Below are 25077 nucleotides of genomic sequence, written 5' to 3'. Positions count from 1 at the left end.
ATGTTCCAGGACTGCAGCTACCATGGGGGAAAATTGATTTGAACGTTATTTTAGAAAATGTTGTCACTCTTGGCAATACCACTCGTAGAGTTGGGTCTGTTAGGGCTGAGAACCACTGAGTTAGTCTGGAATCTGAAACAGCTCAAGTTTGCTCTTGATATACTTGCTCTTCTCTCCTTTATGTCTCTTTCCCACCTCCTAAGTCCCCCCTTCTCATGCACCCATTGCCCCGGTTCTACCCCCAGTCCTCTGTTACCATATCCCCCTACCCTCAGGCCTATATGCTCTGCTCCCCTTACTTTCTCACCAAAATTCCCAGTTCATTAGGATATATGATTTCACCCAGCTCAAGGGGAGGAATAGAGAACATATTTGGGAGCAGGAATGCTATTCTAACTAGACCAACTCTAATTCATAATATGTCCTACAGGGTCAACTCCCCTAAGCTACTCTTACTTTCATAGCTCCTCAATCCACAGATACTCTGGAAGCTCCAAGTTTGTTTTTTATTTTCCAAAAGTGGTTTTTGTTGCAGTGGCAGTGAGGATGGGGCAGGAGTCTGGGCAGCAGGGGTCTGGGCAGTGGCATATATGGGTCATTTGAAAGTTGGGGAGTTCTGAAATGTAGACAATCCAGATAGGGATGGGCTAAGTTCATTCAAGCTGACTTCCTCATGCCATCTGGTGTAGTGCTTTCCCAGGCAGAGCTGAAAATATGCATTTCCCTTTTCTAAGAGACATCTGTTTTTCTTTCTTCTCTCTCTGTGTCTCTTTTTTTGAAATTTCTGTTTTTTAACCTGAGCGAAAGAAGGGGCTGCAGTGTTCAGGAACTCACTTCATTTGAGGAACTGGCTTGACAGAGGTAGAAAAGGGTTCGACTTCTAATAATATAGGAGTATCTTATATTGACCTAACCCTCCCTCATGTAACAATTACGAGCTCTGGGTAGTATGTAAAAAGCAACAACTGGAAGACTTTGGAAAGTGACCAAATGAGGCAGAAACTGACAGGGAACTTGAAAGATGGGAACTGCACTGGGTAAGATTCTCACTTATATAGCTTTTTGCCTGAGGACACTCCCCACTTTGCATGGTGGGTGATGGCTAGCACTCAAGCAAAAGTCTGCAGTCTTACTAGCTTGGGCAGTCAGAGAGTAGAGTTCAGGGCTATAAGAGGGGCTGGAAAATGAGGGAATAAATCTCAGAAAGAAGGGAGCAGACTTCCCTGGTGGCACAGTGGTTAAGAATCCGCCTGCCTGGGCTTCCCTGGTGGCGCAGTGGTTGAGAGTCCGCCTGCCGATGCAGGGGACACGGGTTCGTGCCCCGGTCCGGGAAGATCCCACGTGCTGCGGAGCAGCTGGGCCCGTGAGCCATGGCCGCTGAGCCTGCGCGTCTGGAGCCTGTGCTCCGAAATGGGAGAGGCCACAGCAGTGAGAGGCCTGTGTAATGCAAAAAAAAAAAAAAAAATCCGCCTGCCAGTGCAGGAGACATGGGTTCAATCCCTGGTCCGGGAAGATACCACATGCTGCGGAGCAACTAAGCCTGTGTGCCACAACTACTGAGCTTGCACTCCGGAGCCTACGAGCCACAACTACTGAGCCCATGCACCACAACTACTGAAGCCCACGTGCCCTAGAGCCTGTGAGCCGCAACTACTGAGCCCACGTGCTGCAACTACTGAAGCCGCATGCCTAGAGCCCATGCTCTGCAACAAGAGAAGCCACCGCAATTATAAGCCTGCGCACTGCAACGAAGAGTAGCCCCCACTCGCTGCAACTAGAGAAAGCCAGTGTGCAGCAATGAAGACCCAGTGCAGCCAAAAAGAAAAAAAAAGAATAAAGAGATTTGCAATTATTAAAAAAAAAAAAAGAAGGGGAAGCCCTAAAATCTGCTTTAATCCTTGATATGCATGGGCGAAGACTCCATGGAGCCTGGAAAGGCAATGGTTGAAAGCTGAAAGAATTGAGCTGAGATTCAGCTTCTGTCCACCACAGGGAAGACAGAGTTTGGAGTATGAATCTAGCTGAGTTAATTGCCCAACAGAACAAAATTCTTCAAAGGAAGATTGACAGAATCCAGAATCTCAATAATGTCCAGTATACAATAATAAATGACTACATGTGTAATAAAGGAAAATGTGACTCATTGTCCAGAGAATGGCAGTCAGTAGAAATGACCCCAAGATGACTCAGATGTTGGAATTATCGGACAAGGACTTTAAAGCAAACTTGGTAGTAGTAAATAAACTTGGTAGTAATAAATATCAGACAAGGACTTTAAAGCAAACTTGATAACAAATGGAGAATGTGAGCAGAGAAATGGAAAGTATAAAAAGAACCAAATATAAAATCTAGAACTTAAAAGTACAGTATCTGAAATGAAATATTTATTGGACTTGCTCAACAGCAGATTGGAGATGGCTAAAGAAAGGGTCAGTGAACTTGAAAATAGAGTAGTAGGAATTATCTACTCTGAAGAACAGAAAAGATTGAAAAACGAAAACAGAGTCTCAGCCTATGGAACAATATTAAAATATGTGTAACTGGAGTCCTAGAAGGAGAGAAGAGAGAATAAGATACATGGCAGATTATACTTTCCAAAGATGGCTACAACAATATCTTTCACCTTACATGTTTTTCTCTTGGCCCTAGTGGCTTTCTTGTAACCAACTGAATGGGGGTGGAAGTGACATCCAAGCTACACGAAGCAACTACATGTAGGTGTGCAGTCAACAGTCCCAGCTGAGCCCAGCCTTTGAGACATTCCAGCTCAGGGCCCATCCATGTGAATAAAGAGGGCTCCAGGTGATCCCAGCTCCTAGCCATTCATCTCTTCCCAGATGAGGCCCCAGATATCATGAATCAGAGAAAAACAACCCTAGTTATCCCTTGAATGGATTTCTAATGCACAGAATGTGTGAGCTTAATAAAATGCTTACTGTTTTATGGCGCTAGGAGTAATTTGTTTTGCTGCAGTAGATAACTAAAACAAGACAAAAAACTTCTGAATAATGGCTGACAACTAAATAATAAAAAAAATACAAGTAACCAATTTAAAAATGGGCAGAGTATCTGAATAGACATGGCCATAAATACATGAAAAGATGTTCAACATCATGAGACCATCAAGGAAATGCAAATCAAAACCACAATGGCTGGACAGGAATAAAGTCGCAGATGTAGAGAATGGACTTGAGGACAAAGGGGGGGGGAAGGGTAAGCTGGGATGAAGTGAGAGAGTGGCATGGACATATATACACTACCAAATGTAAAATAGATAGCTAGTGGGAAGCAGCTGCATAGTACAGGGAGATCAGCTCAGTGCTTTGTGACCACCTAGAGGGGTGGGATAGGGAGGGTGGGAGGGAGACGCAAGAGGGAGGAGATATGGGGATATATGTATATGTATAGCTGATTCACTTTGTTATAAATCAGAAACTAACATACCATTGTAAAGCAATTATACTCCAATAAAGATGTTTAAAAAAACCCCCAAAACCACAGTGGCTACTAGGATGGCTATAATGAAAAAGACAGATAATAACAAGTGATGGTGAGGATGTGGAGAAATTAGAACTCTCAAATACTGCTGGTAGGATTGCAAGATGGTACAACCACTTTGGAAAATAGGCAGTTCCTCAAAAAGTAAAACAGTTACTGTTTGACCCAGCAATTTTACTCCTAAGTGTATGTCTAACAGAAATAAAATTTGTAAGTCCACAAAAAAACTTGTATTTGCTTTTCTTTTTTGCGGTACGTGGGCCTCTCACTGATGTGGCCTCTCCCGTTGTGGAGCACAGGCTCTGGACGCGTAGGCTCAGCGGCCATGGCTCACGGGCCCAGCTGCTCCACGGCATGTGGGATCTTCCCGGACCGGGGCATGAACCCGTGTCCCCTGCATCGGCAGGTGGACTCTCAACCACTGCGCCACCAGGGAAGCCCCGTATTTGCTTTTTTAAAAAAATATATTTATTTTTTTATTTGGCTGTGCTGGGTCTTAGTTGCGGCACATGGGATCTTTGTTGCAGCATGGGGAATCTTTAGTTGCAGTATGTGAACTTTTAGTTGAGGCATGTGGGATCTAGTTCCCTGACCAGGGATCAAACCCGGGCCCCCTGCATTGGGAATGCGCAGTCTTAACCACTGGACCACCAGGGAAGTCCTGTACTTGCATTTTCATAGTAGCATTATTCATAATATTCTCTAAGTGGAAATAACCCAAATATCTATCAACTGATGAATGGATAAACAAAATGTGACATATTCATGCAATGGAATATTCTTAGCTATAAAAAATAATGAAGTGCCAATTCATGTTACAACATAGATGAACTTTGAAAACAGTATGCTAAGTGAAAGAAGCTAGTCACAAGAGACCACATATTGTACGATTCCATTTATATTAAATGTCCAGAATAGGCAAATCTATAGAGACAAAAAATAGAATGACAGTTGTCTAGCTTTGGGAGGGATGGGGAGATTGGGGGTGATAGCTGCAGGGTATGGCTTTTTTTTCCTTGAGGGAGGTAGTGAAAATTGATTAAGCTTATGGTTGTACAACTATGTGAATATACTAAAAAAATCGTACATTTTAAATGCATGTATATATGGTATGTTAATAATATTTCAAAAGAGCTGTAACAGAGCGAGAGTGGGAGAAATAATGTCTAAAAATGTTCAAGCTTGGTGAAAAACAGATTTACTGAATCCAAGAAGCTCAGTAAACCCTAAGCAGGATAGATCCAAAGAAAACCACCCCAGGCACATCACAGTTACATTGCTGAAAACTAAAGATAAAGAGAAAAACTTGAAAGCAGCCAGAGAAAAATGCCTCATCACAGAAAGGAGAACATTGATATAAATTAATGGCTGACTTCTCATCCGTAACGAAAGAGGCAAGAAGACAATGGGATGATATCTTTAAAATGCTTAAAGGAAGAAACTCAGCCTGGAATTCCATATCCAGCTAAAATGTCCTTTAAAAATGGAAGGTGAAAAAAAGACTATGTTTATTTATTTACTTATTTATGCGTGCATGCATGCTGCATTGGGTCTTAGTTGTGGTACATGGGATCTTCCGTTGTGGCACATGGGCTTCTCTCTAGTTGAAGTGTGCAGGCTCCAGAGTGCATGGGCTCTGTAGTTTGCAGCACACGGGCTCTCTCGTTGAGGTGCGTGAGCTCAGTAATTGTGGCACGGGGGCTTAGTTGCCCTGTGGCATGTGGGATCTTAGTTCCCTGACCAGGGATCGAACCCGGGTCCCCTGCATTGGAAGGCGGATTCTTTAGCACTGGACCACCAGGGAAGTCCCTGGACTAAGTGATTATTTAAGATCCCTTCTTAGCTCTGAAATTCTGTGACTGCAAATCTAAGAATTCTCACTTTCCGTCATTGTGGTACATGTAAAGATGTCTGAGAGCCTTTCTCTGTTGTCTCTTTGGCAGATTGCAGTTCTCTGGCAGAAATGAAACCTGATCAAAATCTGTTTTTCCATCTTGATTTCATCTTAGCTTCTATGCTCTGTAACAGTAACAGATGGCCAGAAAATGTTTTCCCACATTCTTGAAGTGGAATAAATAGCAGGCTTCCATTAGCCTTTTCAGCCACCCTTGGACTCAGTGATGTCATCCTCTATTAGGAGCACAAATGCTGAATGAAATTTGTACCAGGGGTTGTTGGATGGTTTCTGATTAGATCTCAGATCAGTGGTTTCTTTGGTTGAGTAGACCTCCACAAACCTCCCCCACGACTGGCCCCATGGGTCACCTTTTCACCTATTCTTTGTTATTATAAAATGTGGACAATATCAGTTGAGGAATTCTTACTGCATTTTTGTCTTTTTTTTTTTTTTTTTTTTTTGCGTTACCCGGGCCTCTCACCGCTGCGGCCTCTCTCGCTGCGGAGCACAGGCTCCGGACGCGCAGGCCCAGCGGCCACGGCCCACGGGCCCAGCCGCTTCGCGGCACGCGGGATCCCCCCCGGACCGGGGCACGAACCCGTGCTCCCCGCACCGGCAGGCGGACCCCCAACCACTGCGCCACCAGGGAAGCCCCTTACTGCATTTTTGAGAAGCTGGTAAGGTAATAGCCATTTTTTGTTGACTCCTAAAAGTAAATTGATAAATTAAAAAGCAAATCTATGTTATATCATTATTACTGTTATGGGAGAACAGCCTGTGGTGGTCCGGCATAACCCGCCCGTACTGTCAGCCGTCCTTAGAGCATAAGTAAAGAACTCTTGGTTTTGTGTGTTCAGTTTTTGATGATTACTTACTAACTTACTTGCATATTTGATCATAGAGATGATGGCACAGTAACCTGTGTGGTCTCTTGTGTCTTGGTAGAGACTGGGCATTACTGCTGGTATGGTGGTGACTTAGCCCTGGGCATACTTAAGAAAGATTTTATTAATCTGATTTGTTTGGCGAAGTGCAGAAAAGTTTTTGATGGAGTTACACTATAACTTTACCCCCCCAAACAGATTTATTCTTCTTATACAGGTTAAGCAGTCCATGGTAGGTTGTAAAAGGGAAAAGATGTCCTCTAACCATTTCTGAGATAGCTTATAAATTCATTCTGTGCCAGATGTGTTTTAGAGGAACATATTACTGAGTGAAAATGTTACTAGAAGTAAGACAGTCCAGTGAGCAGAGCTGGGTTCATGCTTTTTCTCTGCCTCTTCCTGCCCTGTCACCTTGGGCAAATGACTTCACATCTGAGCCTCATGTTCTTCCTCTTTATTTTTTTTAACATCTTTATTGGAGTATAATTGCTTTACAATGTTGTGTTAGTTTCTGCTGTATAACAAAGTGAATCAGCCGTATGTATACATGTATCCCCATATCCCCTCCCTGTCCCACCCCTCTAGGTGGTCACAAAGCACGGAGCTGATCTCCCTGTGCTATGCAGCTGCTTCCCACTAGCTATCTGTTTTACATTTGGTAGTGTATATATGTCAATGCTACTGTCTCAGTTGTTCCAATTTACCCTTCCCCCTCCTCGTGTCCTCAAGTCCATTCTCTAGGTCTACGTCTTTATTCCTGTCCTGCCCCTAGGTTCATCAGAACCATTGCTCTTCCTCTTTAAAATGGGGATAATGATGCATACCTCATATGGGGTATTGCGAAGACTAATTGAGATAATGTGTTTAAATTCCTTTTCAGTGACTGGTACAAAGTAAAATGTTGTCATACTTTTTTATTTTTTTAAGGCTTGAAAAAATGAAAAATGACATTTATTTTATATGGAACTGTAAATAGAGTTAGATTTTGCATAGAATACAGTATAGAAGTTAGATGTATGCTACCTATTTAATACAGTCACTCTGAGAATGTCAGTGCTAATAAGCGGTGTAACTTATTCATTTCATTTGAAGTATGTTCTTCTTTTTTTCAGAGAGAAACATACTTGAAAAAGTACCTATTACTTTTTTTTCTTGAAAATAACTTTTTATCAGAAGGAAAAGTAGCTTATCTTAGTGATTCTCAGCTGAGGTGAGGAGGTGGGGTCTTATCAGAATCTGTGCAAAGGAGAGGGGAGACACACAGTCCTCAAAACTAATTTTATGTCTTCAAAAATTATTATCTTTAAGACTAATTCTTCTGATGGATGCCCTGCCCCCATTTCTGAGCTGAGGTGGCTTCCCTGAATACTTAAAGAGTAAAGGAAGGGTTGCTGGGAGGAAATAATTGTAATATCTTATTTTAGATACAAAAGGGGCTTGAAAAACAAAGCCTGCTGGTACCTAGTGATTACAAATAACATTGAGTTCTGTCTTCTGCTTTCCTTTCCTTCCTTCAGGACTGTGTTTCCTCCAGTTTACTCAGGGATGTGCACTGTATCTTCCTTTACTTTCAGTTGTTGTTGTTGTTGTTTGGCATAGTGGAAGTGTTTAAGGTGTTCATTTTTCCCTTTCACACCCAGTCCTGTTTCCTAGTAGGTGGCCCTTCTTTACAGGAAAAGAGGAATTCTCTTTCCCTCTGTGGCAAGTTAGTTTTCAGAGAATAGGAGCCATTTTAGAAAACTTGTTCTTTTGGTTCCTAGAATAAAATTGATTCATACTCAGTAAATGTTGATTAATTTTTTTTTAATGAATTAAAATCAGTAAAAGTATGTGTAAGGGTCTGGGATTTTATTTTATCCTATTTAGAAGCTAACAGCCTGCTGCAGTTCGTGGTTGCTGGCAGAGCACGAGGCTCCTGGGTCAGAGACAAAGGACTTTATTACTCATGGCCCAGCAAGCAGCATAAACACAGGTTTGCACTAGTTCCCCTTGCCCCCACAGGTCCCATGGGTGTGGTATGAACAGGTCCCGATGGATGCCTGTACATGTGTCGTAGGACTGGAACATTGAGCTTGGGGAATCCACTGCTTTTATAGTACGTGGTACACAAGCCTGCTCTTTGCCCTGGAGGGGGACATTACTTCATCCCTCAAAACGCTTTGCAAACAGAATCCTGAGAAGTGGCCTGGGTAAGGAGCAGTCAGGGTCATGTGTTTTGTGTTTTTCTTACCCACCAAGACATGTAGGAGTGTGAGAGACCCAATGGGAGGAGTAGCTCTCTCAACAGGAAGTTTATACAGTAGGTTGTTGATAGAAATCTTAGGTAGATTTATTGTGAAATACTTGCCATATTGAAAGGTATAGAGAGTGATATAATGAATAGCCATACAGTCACCTCCCAACTTGAGAAATAAGCATTGTCCATACAGGTGACACTTGCTGTGGTCTCCTCCTCTTGTCCCATGAGTAAGCATTTCCCTGAATTTGTTGTTATCATGCCAGTGCATTTCTGTGTACCTGTTAATATCATACAGTACTGTGTGTTTATAAACTTCTAAAAATTTTTTTACTATCATTTAAAAAATTGTTACAGAGCCCTTTTACATAGTATTGGGTTGGCCAAACAGTTCGTTCGGGTTTTCCATAGCACTTTACTGAAAAACCTGAATGAACTTTTTGGCCAACTGAATACCATGTTAGTCACTGTAGGGGAAAATTGTAAAGATAAAACTCTTGCCCGTCATGATGTTATGGTCCAAGGAAAACCACAAAGACTGAAAACATAGCTTAGTAAAAGGAAAGGATATGTGTGAAAAAAAAGTTGGTAAACAACATATAACTCTAAAGTCAGCTATTAGCATCTAATATATGTAAGGGCTAAGTATAGTTACTGATGGAAGGAGAAATGGAATTCATTATTGGGGTAGAAAATAGTGACTATGTGAGGCAACAACAGTGAGAACTTATATGGGTGAGATTCATCTAGACAACTTGTCATACAGGAGAGGGGGTTACACTGTGAGGCAATGGCCTTAAGTTGATCCAGCCAGAAAGATGAGAGAAGGGAGCTGGGAGTAGTCAGTCAACAGGGCAGTTAGCTACGAGGTATGTAGGCCCAGCATTCTGTCAGGGAACCGTTTTATTAGGAGGGATGGCTAAGACTAAGCCCCTGATCAAAGGGCTCAACATCTAATTGTGCAGCAGTAGTTACACATGGGAAAATTAGAGAACACCCTAAGACCCTCTCTGATTATGACCTAAATGTGTGTTACAGATTCCAGGGATGTAGAAGGTACGAGTTTAATGTGAGTTCAAGCAGTTAGGGAAAGAAAGCCTCAGTGAGAAGTCTGGAGTTGGGCCTTGAATGGCAAATTGTGGTAAGGGTGCTCCAGGAAAAGGAGTGGGTGGCAAGAGCACATGAGCAAAGACGAGACAGTGACTGTGGAAAAGGGAGAGGATGGGCCTGTGTGCATTGTTTATGTCCAGGCCCCTTGATCTGTAGAGTTTCCCATGGCCTGGATTTTGCTGATTGCACACTTATGGTGCAGTTCAGCAGTTTTCCTCTGTATTTCCTGCAAATTAGCAGCTGGACCCAGTAGCGTGATGAGATTCAGGTTCAGTCCCTTTGGCAAGTCTGTAAGTGGTTGTGTGTTCTTTTGTCACATCAGTAAAGGTAGGTGTAAGGGTCTGGGGTTTCACTTTACCCTACTTAACAAGCCCATAATTAATCTGCTACTGTTTTGTATTCTAACCTCATAGAGCTCCCTCTTCTGCTGTTTCAAATAGTGTTTAAAAAGTATAATGGCTTGCTTTCTGAGATATTCTGGTCTGTTACCCCCCAACACCCCCGCCCCACTTTTATTTGGACCATCTCTTTTCTTCATTTCTGTCTTGCTCAGTTTTGATTCCTCTCCCAGCAGTACCCTGTCCTAGGAAGGAGCCTTGGTTAGTTCCATGAGTTTATAGGGTTAGATTGCTTCAGCTCCTTTGGGCCCCTTGCCCCAAATCCCTCCAGTTTCAGTTGCTATTCTCAAATTGGCTCACATTGCTTTTCGCTGAGTACTTGGTTATCTTGGGGTTCTTCTGTTCTCTGATCTGTCTGATGCCCTATTGTTTTCCTCTGTGTTGATCTGCACAGCTGCTTATAGAATTCATGTCTTGTGGCTGTTAATGTTTTTTCCCTGCCTGCTTGTGTATGAGGGTTTATGAGGATGCTTTATCTTCTAGTTTTGTTTTACATGTTATCTATGGGTTTTTTAGTTGCTATCTAGTCCTGGTTTTATATGGAGATTCAGATATATCAAAAGGCTCTATTGCCACTGCTATAGCCATTTCTCCAGAATTCCCATTGTAGGTTCTTGAGTAGAAAGATGACACAGTCGGGACAGAATGAAATGTCTCACCTAACATCTTTTTAAAAAATAATTAATTAATTAATTTTTGGCTGCATTGGGTCTTTGTTGCTCCGCATGGGGTTTCTCTAGTTGAGGCAGGTGGGGGCTACTCTTCATTGCGGTGAGGGGGCTTCTCATTGCGGTGGCTTCTCTTGTTGCGGAGCACGGGCTCTAGGTGCACGGGCTTCAGTAGTTGTGGCTCATGGGCTCTAGAGCGCAGGCTCAGTAGTTGTGGCGCACGGGCTTAGTTGCTCCGTGCCATGTGGGATCTTCCCGGACCAGGGCTCAAACCCGTGTCCCCTGCATTGGCAGGTGGATTCTTAACCACTGTGCCACCAGGGAAGTCCTCACCTAACATCTTACATGGCGTAGAAACAGTGTGGCCATTAGTCCCCATTTGTTCTTTAACTTTCTCTTTTCTCTAAACTGAGAAGTGTTATTTGCTATAATGCCCATGTGCAGATTTCTGTGGAAATAATAGCTTCTTATCATCACTCTTTTCAGGTTCACTAAGAATCTTTCCCCGGACAAAATCAATTTGAGCACCCTGAAAGGGGAGGGTCAGCTGACCAACCTGGAGCTGGATGAAGAGGTTCTACAGAATGTGCTGGAGCTTCCCACCTGGTTAGCCATCACTCGGGTCTACTGCAACAGGGCCTCAATCCGGGTGAGAATGGGGGTCAGAGTGCTGCTACTCTCTTTGGACAGCAGGACTGCCTTCTTGAGGGGTGACTCCCACAGCCCTGAGTCTTTGCTTTCCTCTTTCAGATCCAATGGACAAAGTTGAAGACACACCCAATTTGCTTGGTAATGGCCTTTCTTGATTGCAAGTAATCAAATGGGGATGGCCGGGGTAAGGTTTTAGAAGATCTGAGAGAAGATGGGGAGGAGCCCTGATGGGCTGTCCCTTTTGGGAGTGTGGGTTCTTCTGTCTGGCTTGCGAGCTTCTCTGTGAGACAGAGTGACTATTGTCTGGGCTTTTTCTGGAACTGCTGTGCAACATAGCAGTTAGCACTGAGACACAAGACCCTGGAGTCCTGAGTTGATTTTGTTTTATTTTGATTTTCGTTTTTATTTTAAAACAAGTTTTGCTGCCCGGGTTCTACCTTTACATTTCCTTTGGACTCCTGACAGAGGAAAAATTGGAAGTTTAGTTCATGTTGACTGTTGGGTGATTATCAGCTGAAAGCCCTCCAGGAACTGATTGATACATATCTTTACCCCAAAGACTGGAGTCCCCAGGGATAGTAATATCTCGGTAACTTGGATATATGTTTTCTTTTTCTGCTGTGAGCTAATCCCATGCTTGTCATGGAGTTCTGCTGCTAATGGAAATGGAAGGCGGAAGATGAGGGCTCTCTTTGTATTTCAGTTTGTTCATTCATTCATTCGACATACATTTATTATCTGCCTACTGTGGGCACAGCCCTCGACTAGGTATTGGAGCACAGAGATGGATAAGACACAGTCTGTGCTGTGTGGGATTTTGTGCAGATGCTTAGCTCTCTGTGGCTTTTATTTCAGTGTCTGGATAAGGTAGAGGTGGAGATGAAGACATGTGAAGAGCCTCGGTCCCCCAATGGACAGTCTCCTATTGCCCTCGCTTCAGGGCAGAGGTTAGTTGCTTTGGGTCCTATTATTTCCAACATATTAACTGGTTCGGATCACCTTTTAATTAAAAAATAAAAACTTTATTATGGAAAATTTCAAACATGCACTGAAATAGAGAGAATAGTGTACTGAACCCCCATGCACTGAAGATCTAACTTTCACAATTCTCAACATTTTACCATTCTTTTTCTACCTTTCTTCTGCCACTTTATGTGTGTGTATGTGTGTGTGTTCGCACACTCTGTAGTTCTTATTTATCTATTTATTTATTTTTGGCTGTGTTGGGTCTTTGTTGCTGCACGCGGGCTTTCTCTAGTTGTGGTCAGCGGGGGCTACTCTTCGTTGCGGTGTGCGGGCTTCTTATTGTAGTGGCTTCTCTTGTTGCAGAGCAGGGACTCTAGGTGCGAAGGCTTCCGTAGGTGTGGCACGCGGGCTCTGGAGCGCAGGCTCAGTAGTTGTGGTGCACGGGCTTAGTTGATCCACGCATGTGGGATCTTCCTGGACCAGGGCTTGAACCCGTGTTCCCTTTGTTGGCAGGAGGATTCTCAACAACTGCACCACCAGGGAAGCCCCACTCTGTAGTTCTTTTTTTTTTTTCACTCTGTAGTTCTTGAAAGCAAATCCCAGGTGCCATATCATTCCATTTGTAAATACTTCTGTATTGTGTGTCTTTAACAAACAGGATTGAGAAGAAAGAAAAAACCCCACAGTACTATTATCACAATTAATAGAATTAATAGGGATTCCTTAATATCATCTAATACTTACTGCATATTCAGTTTTCCTGAATTGTCTCTGAAATATTTTTTTACAATTCAGTGTGGCTCCACAGAGCTCCACACCTTATATTTGGGGATATGCCTTTTAAAGCTCTTTAGCTCTGAACAGTCCCCCATCCCTACACTTTTTTATGTATCATTTGTTCTTTGTAGAAACTGGAGTATTTCTTCTAAAGAATTTCCCACATTTTATATTTTGGCTGATTGTGTCCTCGAGGTGTCGTTTTAAATGTTTCTTGTTTAATCTGGTCGTTAGATTTAAAGGCTGGATTTGATTCATTTGTTTGTTTTCTTGGTAAAAATACTTCATGAATGGTACCACGTATTTCCTACTGTAACGTAACGGGAGGAACATAATATTCCTTTGGTTAGGATTAATCAGTGGATTCAGATGATGTTGGCCTGACTTGTCCGTTATGATAAGTTCCTCATCTACCTCTTACCTAATGGTTTAAGGACCATTGATGATGGTTGTCTGTAGATCTATTATATCATTGTAGGATAGAAAATAGAGATTTTATAATTCTTTTTTCCTATTGCATTTATTAGTTGTGATTTTCTATAAAGAACTTTCTTTCACCAACTATTTGAAATACAGTTTGTACAGGAATGTCAGGATAAATGCTGGATTCTTTTTTTTTTTCTTAGCTGTGTCAGCACTTAGTTGTGGCACACGGGGTGTTTGTTGAGGTGTACAGGATCTTTCATTGCAGCGCGGGCTCTGCCTTGCAGCCCGGGCTCTGCCTTGCAGCGCATGGGCTTCTCTCTAGTTGTGGCGTGCAGGTTTGCTCTCTCTAGTTGTGGCGCATGTGGGCTCTGCAGTTTGCAGTGTGCGGGCTCAGTAGTTGTGGCATGTGGGCTTAGTTGCCCCGCGGCATGTGGGATCTTAGTTCCCCGACCAGGGATCGAACCTGTGTCCCCTGCATTGGAAGGCGGATTCTTTACCACTGGACCACCAGGGAAGTCCCTGTATTTTTTATTCATATACTGAATCTTGGTTCCTAACGACAATAATATAATAAATGATTTACTTTTTCAGTAGTTTCAAAAAATAACAAAACCAGTATTATAACTATCGATACGACTACTGAATGCAGTAGCTTTCTTTGTGTGTATGTGTGTTTTAACCTTATGATATATCCTATTAGGGATGTATTGTCAAAATACTGTGTTTTAGGGCTTCCCTGGTGGCGCAGTGGTTGGGAGTCCGCCTGCCAATGCAGGGGACACGGGTTCGTGCCCCGGTCCGGGAAGATCCCACATGCCGCGGAGCTAGGCCCGTGAGCCATGGCCGCTGAGCCTGCGCGTCCGGAGCCTGTGCTCTGCAACAGGAGAGGCCACAACAGTGAGAGGCCTGCGTACCGCAAAAAAAAAAAAAAATACTGTGTTTTAAAATTACTTGAAATCATTCTTCTTATGGTTGGATACCAATTTGACATACAGAGGCATTCATTTGTTTCATTTTTTTTTTTTTAAACAGTATAAGAGCAGTTTTAGGTTTAAACAGTAGTATTAGGAGCAAGGTACAGAGGTTTCCCATATACCCCCTGCTCTCACACATGCATAGCCTCCCTCATTATTGACATCCCCCACTGGAGTGGTATATTTGTTACAATAGATAAACCTACATTGACACATCAGAATCACACAAAGTCCATAGTTTACATTAAGGTTCACTCTTGGTGGTACATTCTACAGGTTTGGACAAATATATAATGACCTGTATTCACCATTATAGATTCATACAGTGTATTTTCATTGCCCTAAAAATCCTCTGTGCTCCACCTAGTCATCCCTCTCCCTGCCCCAACCCCTGGCAACCACTGGTCCTTTCACTGTCTCCATAGTTTTTCCTTTTCCAGGATGATTCCTTCTTTTTAGATTGCCTTCTTTCACTTAGTAATATGCATTTAAGGTTCCTCCGTGTCTTTTTAGGACTCTATATCTCATTTCTTTTTAGTGCTGAATAATATTTCATTGTCTGTGTATACCACAGTTTATTTATCCATTCACCTATTAGGGCATCTTGGTTGCTTCCAAATTTTGACAATTATGAATAAAGCTGCTATAAATGTCCATGTGCTGGTTTTCCTATGGCCATTAAGTTTTCAACTCCTTTGAGTAAATACAAAGGAGCATGATTGCTGGATCTGTGGTGAGAGTATGTTCAGTTTTGGAAGAAACCACCAAACTGTCTTCCAAAGTGGCTGTACCATTTTGCATTCCTACCAGCAGTGAATGAGAGTTCCTGCTGCTCCATGTCCTTGTCAGCATTTGGTGTTGTCAGTGATCTGCATTTTGACCATTCTGATAGGTGCATAGTGGAATCTCATTGTTGTTCTAATTTGCACTTCCCTGATGACATATGATGTAGAACTTATAAGACACATGCTTATTTGCTATCTGTATATCATTTTTTGTAAGGTATCTATGAAGGTCTTTGGCCCATTTTTTAATTGGGTTGTTTGTTTTATTGTTGAGTTTTAAGAGTTCTTTTTATATTTTGGGTAACAGTCTTTTATCAGATGTGTCTTTTTCAGATATATTCTCCCAGTCTGTGGACGGTCTTCTCATTCTCTTGACCTTGTCTTTCACAGAGCAGATTTTTAACTTTAATGAAGTCCAGCTTATCCATAATTTCTTTCATGAATAGCGCCTTTGGTGTTGTATCTAAAATGTAATCGCTATACCCAGGGTTATCTAGGTTTTTTCGTATGTTATCTTCTAGGAGTTTTATATCAGTTTGTTTTAAATTTTTAAATTCTTTTTATTTTTTAACCTATGTAAAATTACATAGTTCCAAAGTTAAAACTATAACACAAGGCATGTTATATGTATGTATGTTTGTATTGTCCCCACTCTGTTTCTTACACAAAATGTAACATACCATAAACACTTTCCACATTGCTTTTTTCTTTTAAAAGTATATCCTGGAGAGCACTTCATAGAAGTATGTAGAGAGATATTTCTTATTCCTTTTTGCACCTGCAAAATACTCAGTATATTTTATAGAGGCGTCATTGTTCATATAGCCAGTTCTTTGTTGATAGACATTTGAATTATTTCTAGGGTTTTTGCTGTTACAAATAGTGCAGTAATAAATGACCTTGTTCGTAAGTTACTTAGTATTTTTCCAGCATATTTTTAAAAACAGCTTTATTGAGGTATAATTCACATACTACAGAATTCATCCATTTAAAGTACACAATTCAGTAGTTTTTAGTGTATACACCATGTTGTGCAACCATCATCACAATCAATTTTAGAACATTTTTATCACCCCAAAAGAAACTCTATACCTATTAGCAGTCACTCTTCATTCTCCCCTGCCTTAGCCTTAGGCAACCATAAATCTGCTTTCTGTATCTATTCTGATCATTTCATATAAATGGCATCATATATTATGTGGTCTTTTGTGATTGGTGTCTTTCACTTGGCATAGCGTTTTCAAGGTTCAGCTATGTTGTAGCATGTATCAGTACTTTATTCCTTTTATGGCTGAATAATATTCTATTGTGTGGATATGCCACATTTTATTTATCCATTCATCAGTTGATGGACATTTGGTTTGTTTCCACTTTTTTTGCTAGCATATTTTGGGATAGATTCCTGGAAGTGGGGCTGCTGGGTCAAATAGCAAATGCATGTATAATTTTGATAGATGTTGCTAAATTACCCTCCATAAGGATTTTGTAATTTCGTGTTACCACCAGCAATGTTGTAAGAGTTCTTGTTTTCCAAGAGCCTTGCCAATAGACAATATTTTCAAACTTTAGGCTTCTTTTTTTTTTTAATTTTTTTTTTAATTTTTGGCTTTGTTGGGTCTTCGTTGCTGCGCGTGGGCTTTCTCTAGTTGTGAGTGGGGGCTGCTCTTCTTTGTGGTGTGCGGGCTTCTCATTGCGGTGGCTTCTCTTGCTGCAGAGCATGGGATTTAGGTGTGCGGGCTTCAGTAGTTGTGGCACGTGGGCTCAGTAGTTGTGGCTTGCGGATTTTAGAGCGCAGGCTCGGTAGCTGTGGCGCACAGTCTTAGTTGCTCTGTGGCATGTGGGATCTTCCCAGACCAGGGCTCGAACCCATGTCCCCTGCATTGGCAGGCGGATACTTAACCACTGCACCACCAGGGAAGTCCAAACTTTAGGATTTTTGTCTAAAGATAACACATGGTATTTCTGTGTAGCTTTTTGGTAAGTTATATTGGAGTACACAAATAAGTGTATAGATTAATGATTCTTTACAAGAAGAAACAGACCACTTCCAGAAACCCAGAAGCCTCCTGCACCTTTCCTAGTCATACAAACCCTCAAGGATAACTTTATCCTGATTTTTAACACCACACGTTAGTTTTTCCTATTTTTAAAGTTATATAAATGTAATCACAAATTATGTCATCATTTGTGTCTACATACTTTAGCTCAACATGATGTTTGTGAAAGTCATCCATGTGGTTACATGTAGTTATCGTTCATTCATCCTCATTACTGTATGTTATTCCATTATATGCCACAATTATCCATTCTGTTGTAGATGGACATTTGATTTGTTTGCAGTTTCTGGCTATTAAGCATACTGATGCTACATTGAACTGTTCTCTTTCATGACTGTGGTGGTTGATACATGACTCTATGCATTTGTTGAAACCCTGGACGTGTACACCACAAAGAATGATCTTTTCTATATGTAAATTAAAAATATGTAAGAAAAAAGAATAGTGATGCTATGAACGTTCTTATACATACCTCTTGGTGAACATATGTACACATTTCTGATTTGTATATATCTAGCAGTAGAGTTGCAGGGTCATAGGCTGTGCATATGTTCTGCTTTAGTTCATACTGCTGGACAGTTTTCCAAAGTGCTTGTACCACTTTTCCCCCTGGCAGTGTTGCTAGCACTTAGTATTGTCTCTCTTTCTATTTTAGCCATCTAATACGTGTGTAGTTGTATCACATTATGATTTTAGTTTGCATTTTTTTTGAGGGTTTGTTTATTAGAATTTAAAATATCCTCTTTCACAAAGCATTGATGTATTCTGCCCATTTATCTTTTTTTTTGTGGTACGCAGGCCTCTCACCGTTGTGGCCTCTCCCGTTGCAGAGCACAGGCTCCGGACACGCAGGCTCAGCGGCCATGGCTCATGGGCTTAGCCGCTCCGCGGCATGTGGGATCTTCCCGGACTGGGGCACAAACCCGTGTCCCCTGCATTGCCAGGCGGACTCTCAACCACTGCGCCACCAGGGAAGCCCCTATTTATCTTTTGGGTTATTTTGGGGGTTATTTGTCTTTTTCTTATTAATTTGTAGAAGTTCTTTATACTGGAAACAAGTCCTTGGTTATATACATGTATTACAAATATCTTCTCCTACTATGTGGGTTCCCTATCACTGCTAATGTTACTTTTTTGTTGACCAGAAATGATTAATTTAACACAGTCCTTTATATCTATTTTTCCCTTTATGGTTAGCACTTTTTTTCCCCTACGACATTGTCACTTTTGTCATAAATCAAGTGACTCTCAGTGTAGTTTTTATATATGAGTGAGGTTGAACATCATTTTATGTTTAATATCTATTTGCATTTATTTTTCTGTGAACTGTCCCTACTTTGTCCCGTTTTTATTGGGCTCTTGGTCTTTTTCTTCTGAGTTTTTTGAAACTCTTTATACATTAGAGATATTAGCCCTTTGTGATATAAATTGCAAAGTTTTCTTTTTCCAGTTTGTAATTCCCAGACTTTTTTATCTCTTGTAATGAGAACTGTTTCACCTACATATTAAGAATGTCTGTGTTTTCCACGTCCTGAAGGACTTTAAGGATGGCCTTTGTTCCTCTCCCTGCTGTTTCTGCCTCTCACTATAAAGCACAGCTATGCTCTTTGGGATAGATTTGACAGGGCAGAGGTGGGACTGTTCTTGACTAGATTTCACAGTATTAGACCTCATGCTAACCTGGCTGTACTTCTTTCCTCTTTTCACTACTTTTGCAGAGTATGTTCTGTCTTTGAAGATATTATGGAAACCTAGTGTTTCCTTTCTGTTGTTATAGCTCTCCTCACACAGACAATATTCAATATTTATTCAGGTAGTTTGTGGACTGTGAAAATATTTTTTCAATTTATTCTTTCTAACCAGAGATTGTTTCCAGGTCAACTCTTTCTTTTATTCCATTCTTAAAAAAAAATCTCATCGGAAAGAGTACTACATCGTCATAAAAATTTTTAGAAATGTAAAAAATATAAAGCAGAAATGGGAGGAGAAAATTTTTTTAAAGTCATCCACAGTTCGGGCTTCCCTGGTGGCGCAGTGGTTGAGAGTCCGCCTGCCGATGCAGGGTCCACAGGTTCGTGCCCTGGTCCGGGAAGATCCCACATGCCGCGGAGCGGCTGGGCCCGTGAGCCATGGCCGCTGAGCCTGTGCGTCCGGAGCCTGTGCTGCACAACGGGAGAGGCCACAACAGTGAGAGGCCCGCGTACCGCAAAAAAAAAAAAAAAAAAAAAAAGTCATCCACAGTTCTAGCATCCAAAGACAGGCATTGTTAAGAGTCTTGTCTTATGTCTTCCAGTATAAAGAGTATGCCTACAAATTCCCTGGCGGCCCAGTGGTTAGGACTCGGCGCTTTCATTGCCAGGGCCCGGGTTCAATCCCTGATCAGGGAAGTAGAATCCCGCAACATGCACGGCATGGCCAAAAAAAAAAAAAAAAAAAGGGTATGCGTCAAATCTCATATGATCCTGAATGTTGGTCTGCCTCGTTTGTTGTAGTGAGTATGGCTTTGCCGAGAAGGTGGTGGAGGGGATGTTCATCGTCGTCAATTCCATCACCATCAAGATTCACTCCAAGGCCTTCCACGCTTCTTTTGAATTGTGGCAGCTCCAGGGCTATAGTGTGAACCCCAACTGGCAGCAGAGTGACCTCCGCCTCACCCGTATCACTGACCCCCGCCGAGGAGAGGTGACAGCCCTGGCATTCTGAGAAGGGAGAATGGGGGGTTCAAAATAGGACTCATTCTTAAAGGATGTTATTCCTGCTTTGGGGATTTCCTCAAAGTCTCCCCCATTCTTGGAAACCCCAAAATCCCTTCTGTCCAGTGTTACTGTTACATCCTTTCCTCAATTATGGATCTCTGATCCACTGCTTTCTGTGGGTAGGATCCCAGCTGAGAATGGTGGGGGTCTCTGCCTTGCCAGTCTTTTCCCCTTGGACTTCCTGCCTCTTGATTAATTTCATCCACAGAATTAAGGGATTTAACTTTCTTTCCTTCTAGGTTTTAACATTTAAGGAAATAACTTGGCAAACACTTCGAATTGAGGCAGATGCTACAGACAATGGTGATCAGGACCCAGTCACCACTCCACTGAGGCTTATTACCAACCAAGGCAGGATCCAAATAGCCCTCAAGAGAAGAGTGAGTGTGTTCTCTGTCCTCATGAAAACTTCCATCTTTTATTCTCCCAGATAGCATGGGAGATGGCGTTTCCTCCTCTTTGAGTGTTGCCCGCCCCTGGAATGACATTTGAAAGGGGAGGACCTGCAATTCAGTGTTGCACTGTATCTGCTAATGAGGAAGCATTTCTACCTCCCTGTCATTTTAATTTTGAAAACCACGATTTTTACCTGTATATAGGGACACATAGGCAGTTGATCATTGCTGCTTCTTGTTAATCAGAAAATTTTAGTAGTTTTGTAAGAAATTGACTCTCCACAGTGCTTGATACTTTCGTGTATTGGGGATTGAAAAGCCATCCCTGCAATTGGTTGGGCAGTGGTCACTTTGAGTAGTTGGGATGGTACCAGATGTTGAACCCTGTGTTCTATGTGACCCCTTCAGACCAAAGATTGCAATGTGATAGCCTCCAAGCTGATGTTCCTGTTGGATGACCTGCTCTGGGTGCTAACTGACTCACAACTCAAGGCTATGATGAAATATGCAGAATCACTGAGTGAGGCCATGGAGAAGTCAGCCCAGCAGAGAAAGAGCCTGGCCCCTGAACCTGTACAGGTTAGAGGTGAAACAGAGACCCTTGGTGGCAGTGGGGAGATGGTAGGCCGGACCTAATTCACACCTCCACCGTATGTGGAGCCTAGACTTTATTAGGCTTATTTGGGGGAATTTGTCATTCACTTCTGTAGGTACATAGGCTTTGCCTGTGCCTCTGATTTATTCAGTTATTCTGTTCTTTGGGTGCCTCTAGTGTGTTAGGTATACAGTGTTAGCCACTGGAAAGCCTCTTGTTCCTGTCCTTGGAACTCTTGCTGTCTTAAAATATGGACTATAAACAAGTTATTACAATATGATGTGATAAGTGCTGTAATAGAGGTAAACACTGTGCCATGAGAGCACAAAGAAAAGGGATCCAACTACCTGGGCTGAAAGAGAGCATTTAGGGAAGACTTCCTGGAGGAGGTGTTTTAGCATCAGTCAGCTAAGTTCTAGGGGGGTGGGAGCTTAGAAGGCAATTCAAATCTCAGAACAGGACTCTGACAGTTACTAGATTAATTATAATTTGGCTTCTTGGAGTTTGGGTTATTTAAGTGGGATAGACCTACATGAGATACCAGGCGAATAGTTATGAGAAGGAAGGGACACCTTGTCAAATTGTGGTTTTCTTCAGGCTGAACTAAAGCTTAAAGAAAGCCAGCAAGGAGGCTGTCTGGGTCTGGCTTCTTGTTTCTCTCTGTCACATGTAGATCACCCCACCTGCTCCCAGTGCCCAGCAGTCCTGGGCCCAGGCGTTCGGTGGCAGCCAGGGCAGCAGCAACAGCAGCAGCAGCCGCCTCAGCCAGTACTTTGAGAAATTTGATGTGAAAGAGTCCTCCTACCATCTGCTCATCTCCCGCCTGGACCTGCACATTTGTGATGATAGCCAGTCCCGAGAGCCAGGTACCCCGTGAGGCCTAAGCCTGTGCAGGGTAGTCCATCACCGCCTGGAGCTCTGGGCAAAGCTTGGGGATGGAAGGCTGTTTTCAAGACTCTGTGGGGTATTTGTCTGGCTCCCCTTAATCACAGGCCTTCCTCAGGCCTCTGTGCTCCTGTGGCAGCTCTCTGTCAGCAAGTGCTCTTCAGCTTTTAGGATGCAGCAGAACTACCTGTGAGACAGTAAGACACAGGAGCTGGGCCTCTTCCCAGCCCCCACTAAATCGGAATCTTCAGGGGTAGAGCCCAAGCAGTGTATACTTTTTTTCCCCTCCCCAGAGTCTTTTGGGCAATGCTAACCACTGGTATAAGCTTTCAGGAAAGTAAATTCAACTATAGGAAACCTCAGAATTTTCAGATCTTTGAGTCAATTTAAATAGTTATTATGTATAAATGTGTTCTTCCCAAGCAGAGGGGTTATGGTGTGTTCTTGTCATGCTTTTTCATTCATTAGAGCAATTTTTTTTTTAACATGGTGTTCCCTAAATCACATATTAATTTAAACTGCATCAATAGAAGTGTGGGTTCCAGAACTCTGGAAATTCTTCTCTGGCACCTTTGTAGACTCCATTTGGAACTCTAAGCCTTGTTTTTGATGCTGTCCTTGAGGACATTAACAAAGAGAAAGCATCCCAGGAAGGGTGTGCAGATTGTTTAATGCTATGGAAACCATAGCATAGCAGGAAAGAGTTGAAAGACACAGGGATATTTCATATGAAAAAGCGTAGACACAGGATATAGGAGAGTCATCTTTAAATAAAGAGAGGGCGTTAATGCAGAGTGGAGTGGTTGTTAGGAAAGTCAAGGCCAGAGCCCTTCAGACATTGCTTTTATTTTGTGGTGCTCTAAGCAGAGCATAAACAAATAGCACCTGCTTTTTTGGCAGACATCTCTGCCCATTTGAGACTCACTAGAGCAACTGGTATTAAGTACACATACACATTTATTCAGAATGAAAAAATAATTGACTCATTTCTTTCCTTGATGAGCCTTAGGGAAATCACTTCACCTCACTGAGTTTCTTCATTTGTGAACTTAAGTTAAATCATATCTTACTCATTTACCTCATAGGTTGTTATCAGGCTCAAATGACATAATATACTGAATTTGGAGGACATTAGTCATAGGCCAGTATTCGGTATTATTATTTCTCTGCTGCCAGTTCCTTCAATACTCTTTGTTCCCCCTCTACACCCCTCTGCCACCAGCTTTTGTTTTTAGATGTCGTCCTATGGAAGCTTGTGTTCTTGCTGCCTTTTCCTCTCTGGAGGTTAACGTTTGCTTCTTAATGAGACCTAGATTCATTTTCCTTGGGGAAACCTACTACCTTTTCTTTCTGGGACACCAAGCACCAATGCCTCTCTTGCTTTGCTATACCTTGGTCTTGAAGTGACTTCAACCCCTCTCCACTCCCAATATGAAAGAGCTGAAAGGAGCAGTGACAGCGTAAAGATTGCTTTTGCCACCACAGGAAATAAATTGCTCACTGGTTTGTTAGTCACTAGTTCTGGAAGTTCTTTGCTAAAACAATTATTGTTTTGTTTGGTTGTTTCTTCCAAGTGTTACTATAAAGACCTTGCAGTTTTGTTTTGTTTTTAAAAATATTTATTTATTTATTTGGTTGCACTGGGTCTTAGTTGCGGCATGCAGGATCTTCGTTGTGGCGTGCGGGATCTTTTTCAGTTGCAGCATGCAAACTCTTAGTTGTGGCATGCATGTGGGATCTAGTTCCCTGACCAGGGAATGAACCCGGGCCCCCTGCATTGGGAGCGGGGAGTCTTAACCACTGCGCCACCAGAGAAGTCCCTGTTTTGTTGTTTTTAATCCTTTCAGAAATCTTTATTAAAAATACATTATTGAGGGCTTCCCTGGTGGCGCAGTGGTTGAGAGTCCGCCTGCCGATGCAGGGGACACGGGTTCGTGCCCCGGTCCGGGAAGATCCCACATGCCGCAGGGCGGCTGGGCCCGTGAGCCATGGCCGCTGAGCCTGTGTGTCCGGAGCCCGTACTCTCAGATGGGAGAGGCCACAACAGTGAGAGGCCCGTGTACCGCAAAAAAAACCCAAAAAACAAACAAACAAACAAAAATACATTATTGAGAGTTTCGTCCTTTTGCTTGATAAGGGCGTATAGCACTGTCCTCTTCATTTAACAGGGTCCTGCAATCAGAGGTGAATGACTAGCCTTCCCTGAAGCCCGCATGTATTTATTAAGCTAAGTGAATCCACTTGGTGGATTTTAGGGAAGTTTTGGATATTTTTATTTTATTTTATTTTATTTATTTATTTTAAAATAAATTTATTTATTTATTTATGGCTGTGTTGGGTCTTCGTTTCTGTGCGCAGGCTTTCTCTAGTTGCGGCGAGCGGGGGCTACTCTTCATCACGGTGCGCAGGCTGCTCATTGTCGTGGCTTCTCTTGTTGTGGAGCACAGGCTCTAGACACGCAGGCTCAGTAGTTGTGGCTCACAGGCTTAGTTGCTCCGCGGCATGTGGGATCTTCCCAGACCAGGGCTCAGACCCGTGTCCCTTGCATTGGCAGGCAGATTCTTAACCACTGCGCCACCAGGGAAGCACTGGATAAGATATTTTTAGATAGAGGGATAAATCCCAGCCAACCATACCCAGGTGTGGCAGATGACTCTGTGAAGGGGCAAGGAACACAAAGAGTTCTTGTGAGTTTGATTCTTCTCCTTGGATTTGGGAAGAAAGGGGAAGGGAGAACTAGGTGTTATGGAAAGGGTGCTAAGATTCTCTGGAGTTGTCCTGTCCAATATGGCAGCCACTAGCCACATATGACTGTTGGGCACTTGAAATATTGGCTGATCCAAATTGAGATGGAGTGCAAGTGTAACATACACCTGGGATTTCGAAGATACAGTACAAAAAACGAGTGTAGAATACCTTAATAATTATTTTCATATTGATTACATGTTGAAATGATAGTATTTGGAGTATATTGGTTTAAATAATGTGTAATATTAAAATTAAATTCACTTTTTTAAAAAAACTTTTTTAATGTAGCTACTAGAATATTTTAAATTACTTATATGGCTTATGTTACATTTCTATTGGATAGCCTTGCTCTAGAATTCTCTGTCCAAATG

General features: G+C 42.3%; 1 protein-coding gene across 1 annotated transcript in view; it reads left to right on the top strand.

Moving 5' to 3' along the window:
• The window catches only part of BLTP3A (bridge-like lipid transfer protein family member 3A), a 57038-nt gene that overhangs the window by 9025 nt on the left and 22936 nt on the right, over positions 1–25077 (top strand). The window contains exons 2-8 of the mRNA XM_082664850.1: positions 11178–11340; positions 11442–11480; positions 12198–12289; positions 19820–20009; positions 20323–20463; positions 20887–21057; positions 21747–21939. Of these exons, the coding sequence (XP_082520976.1) occupies positions 11178–11340; positions 11442–11480; positions 12198–12289; positions 19820–20009; positions 20323–20463; positions 20887–21057; positions 21747–21939 (989 nt within the window). The remainder of the gene's footprint in view (positions 1–11177; positions 11341–11441; positions 11481–12197; positions 12290–19819; positions 20010–20322; positions 20464–20886; positions 21058–21746; positions 21940–25077) is intronic.

The sequence above is a fragment of the Grampus griseus genome (assembly GCF_964374135.1).
Source record: "Grampus griseus genome assembly, chromosome: 10".
NCBI classification, from domain to species: Eukaryota; Metazoa; Chordata; class Mammalia; order Artiodactyla; family Delphinidae; genus Grampus; species Grampus griseus.
This window is presented reverse-complemented; position numbering and strand designations above follow the sequence as displayed.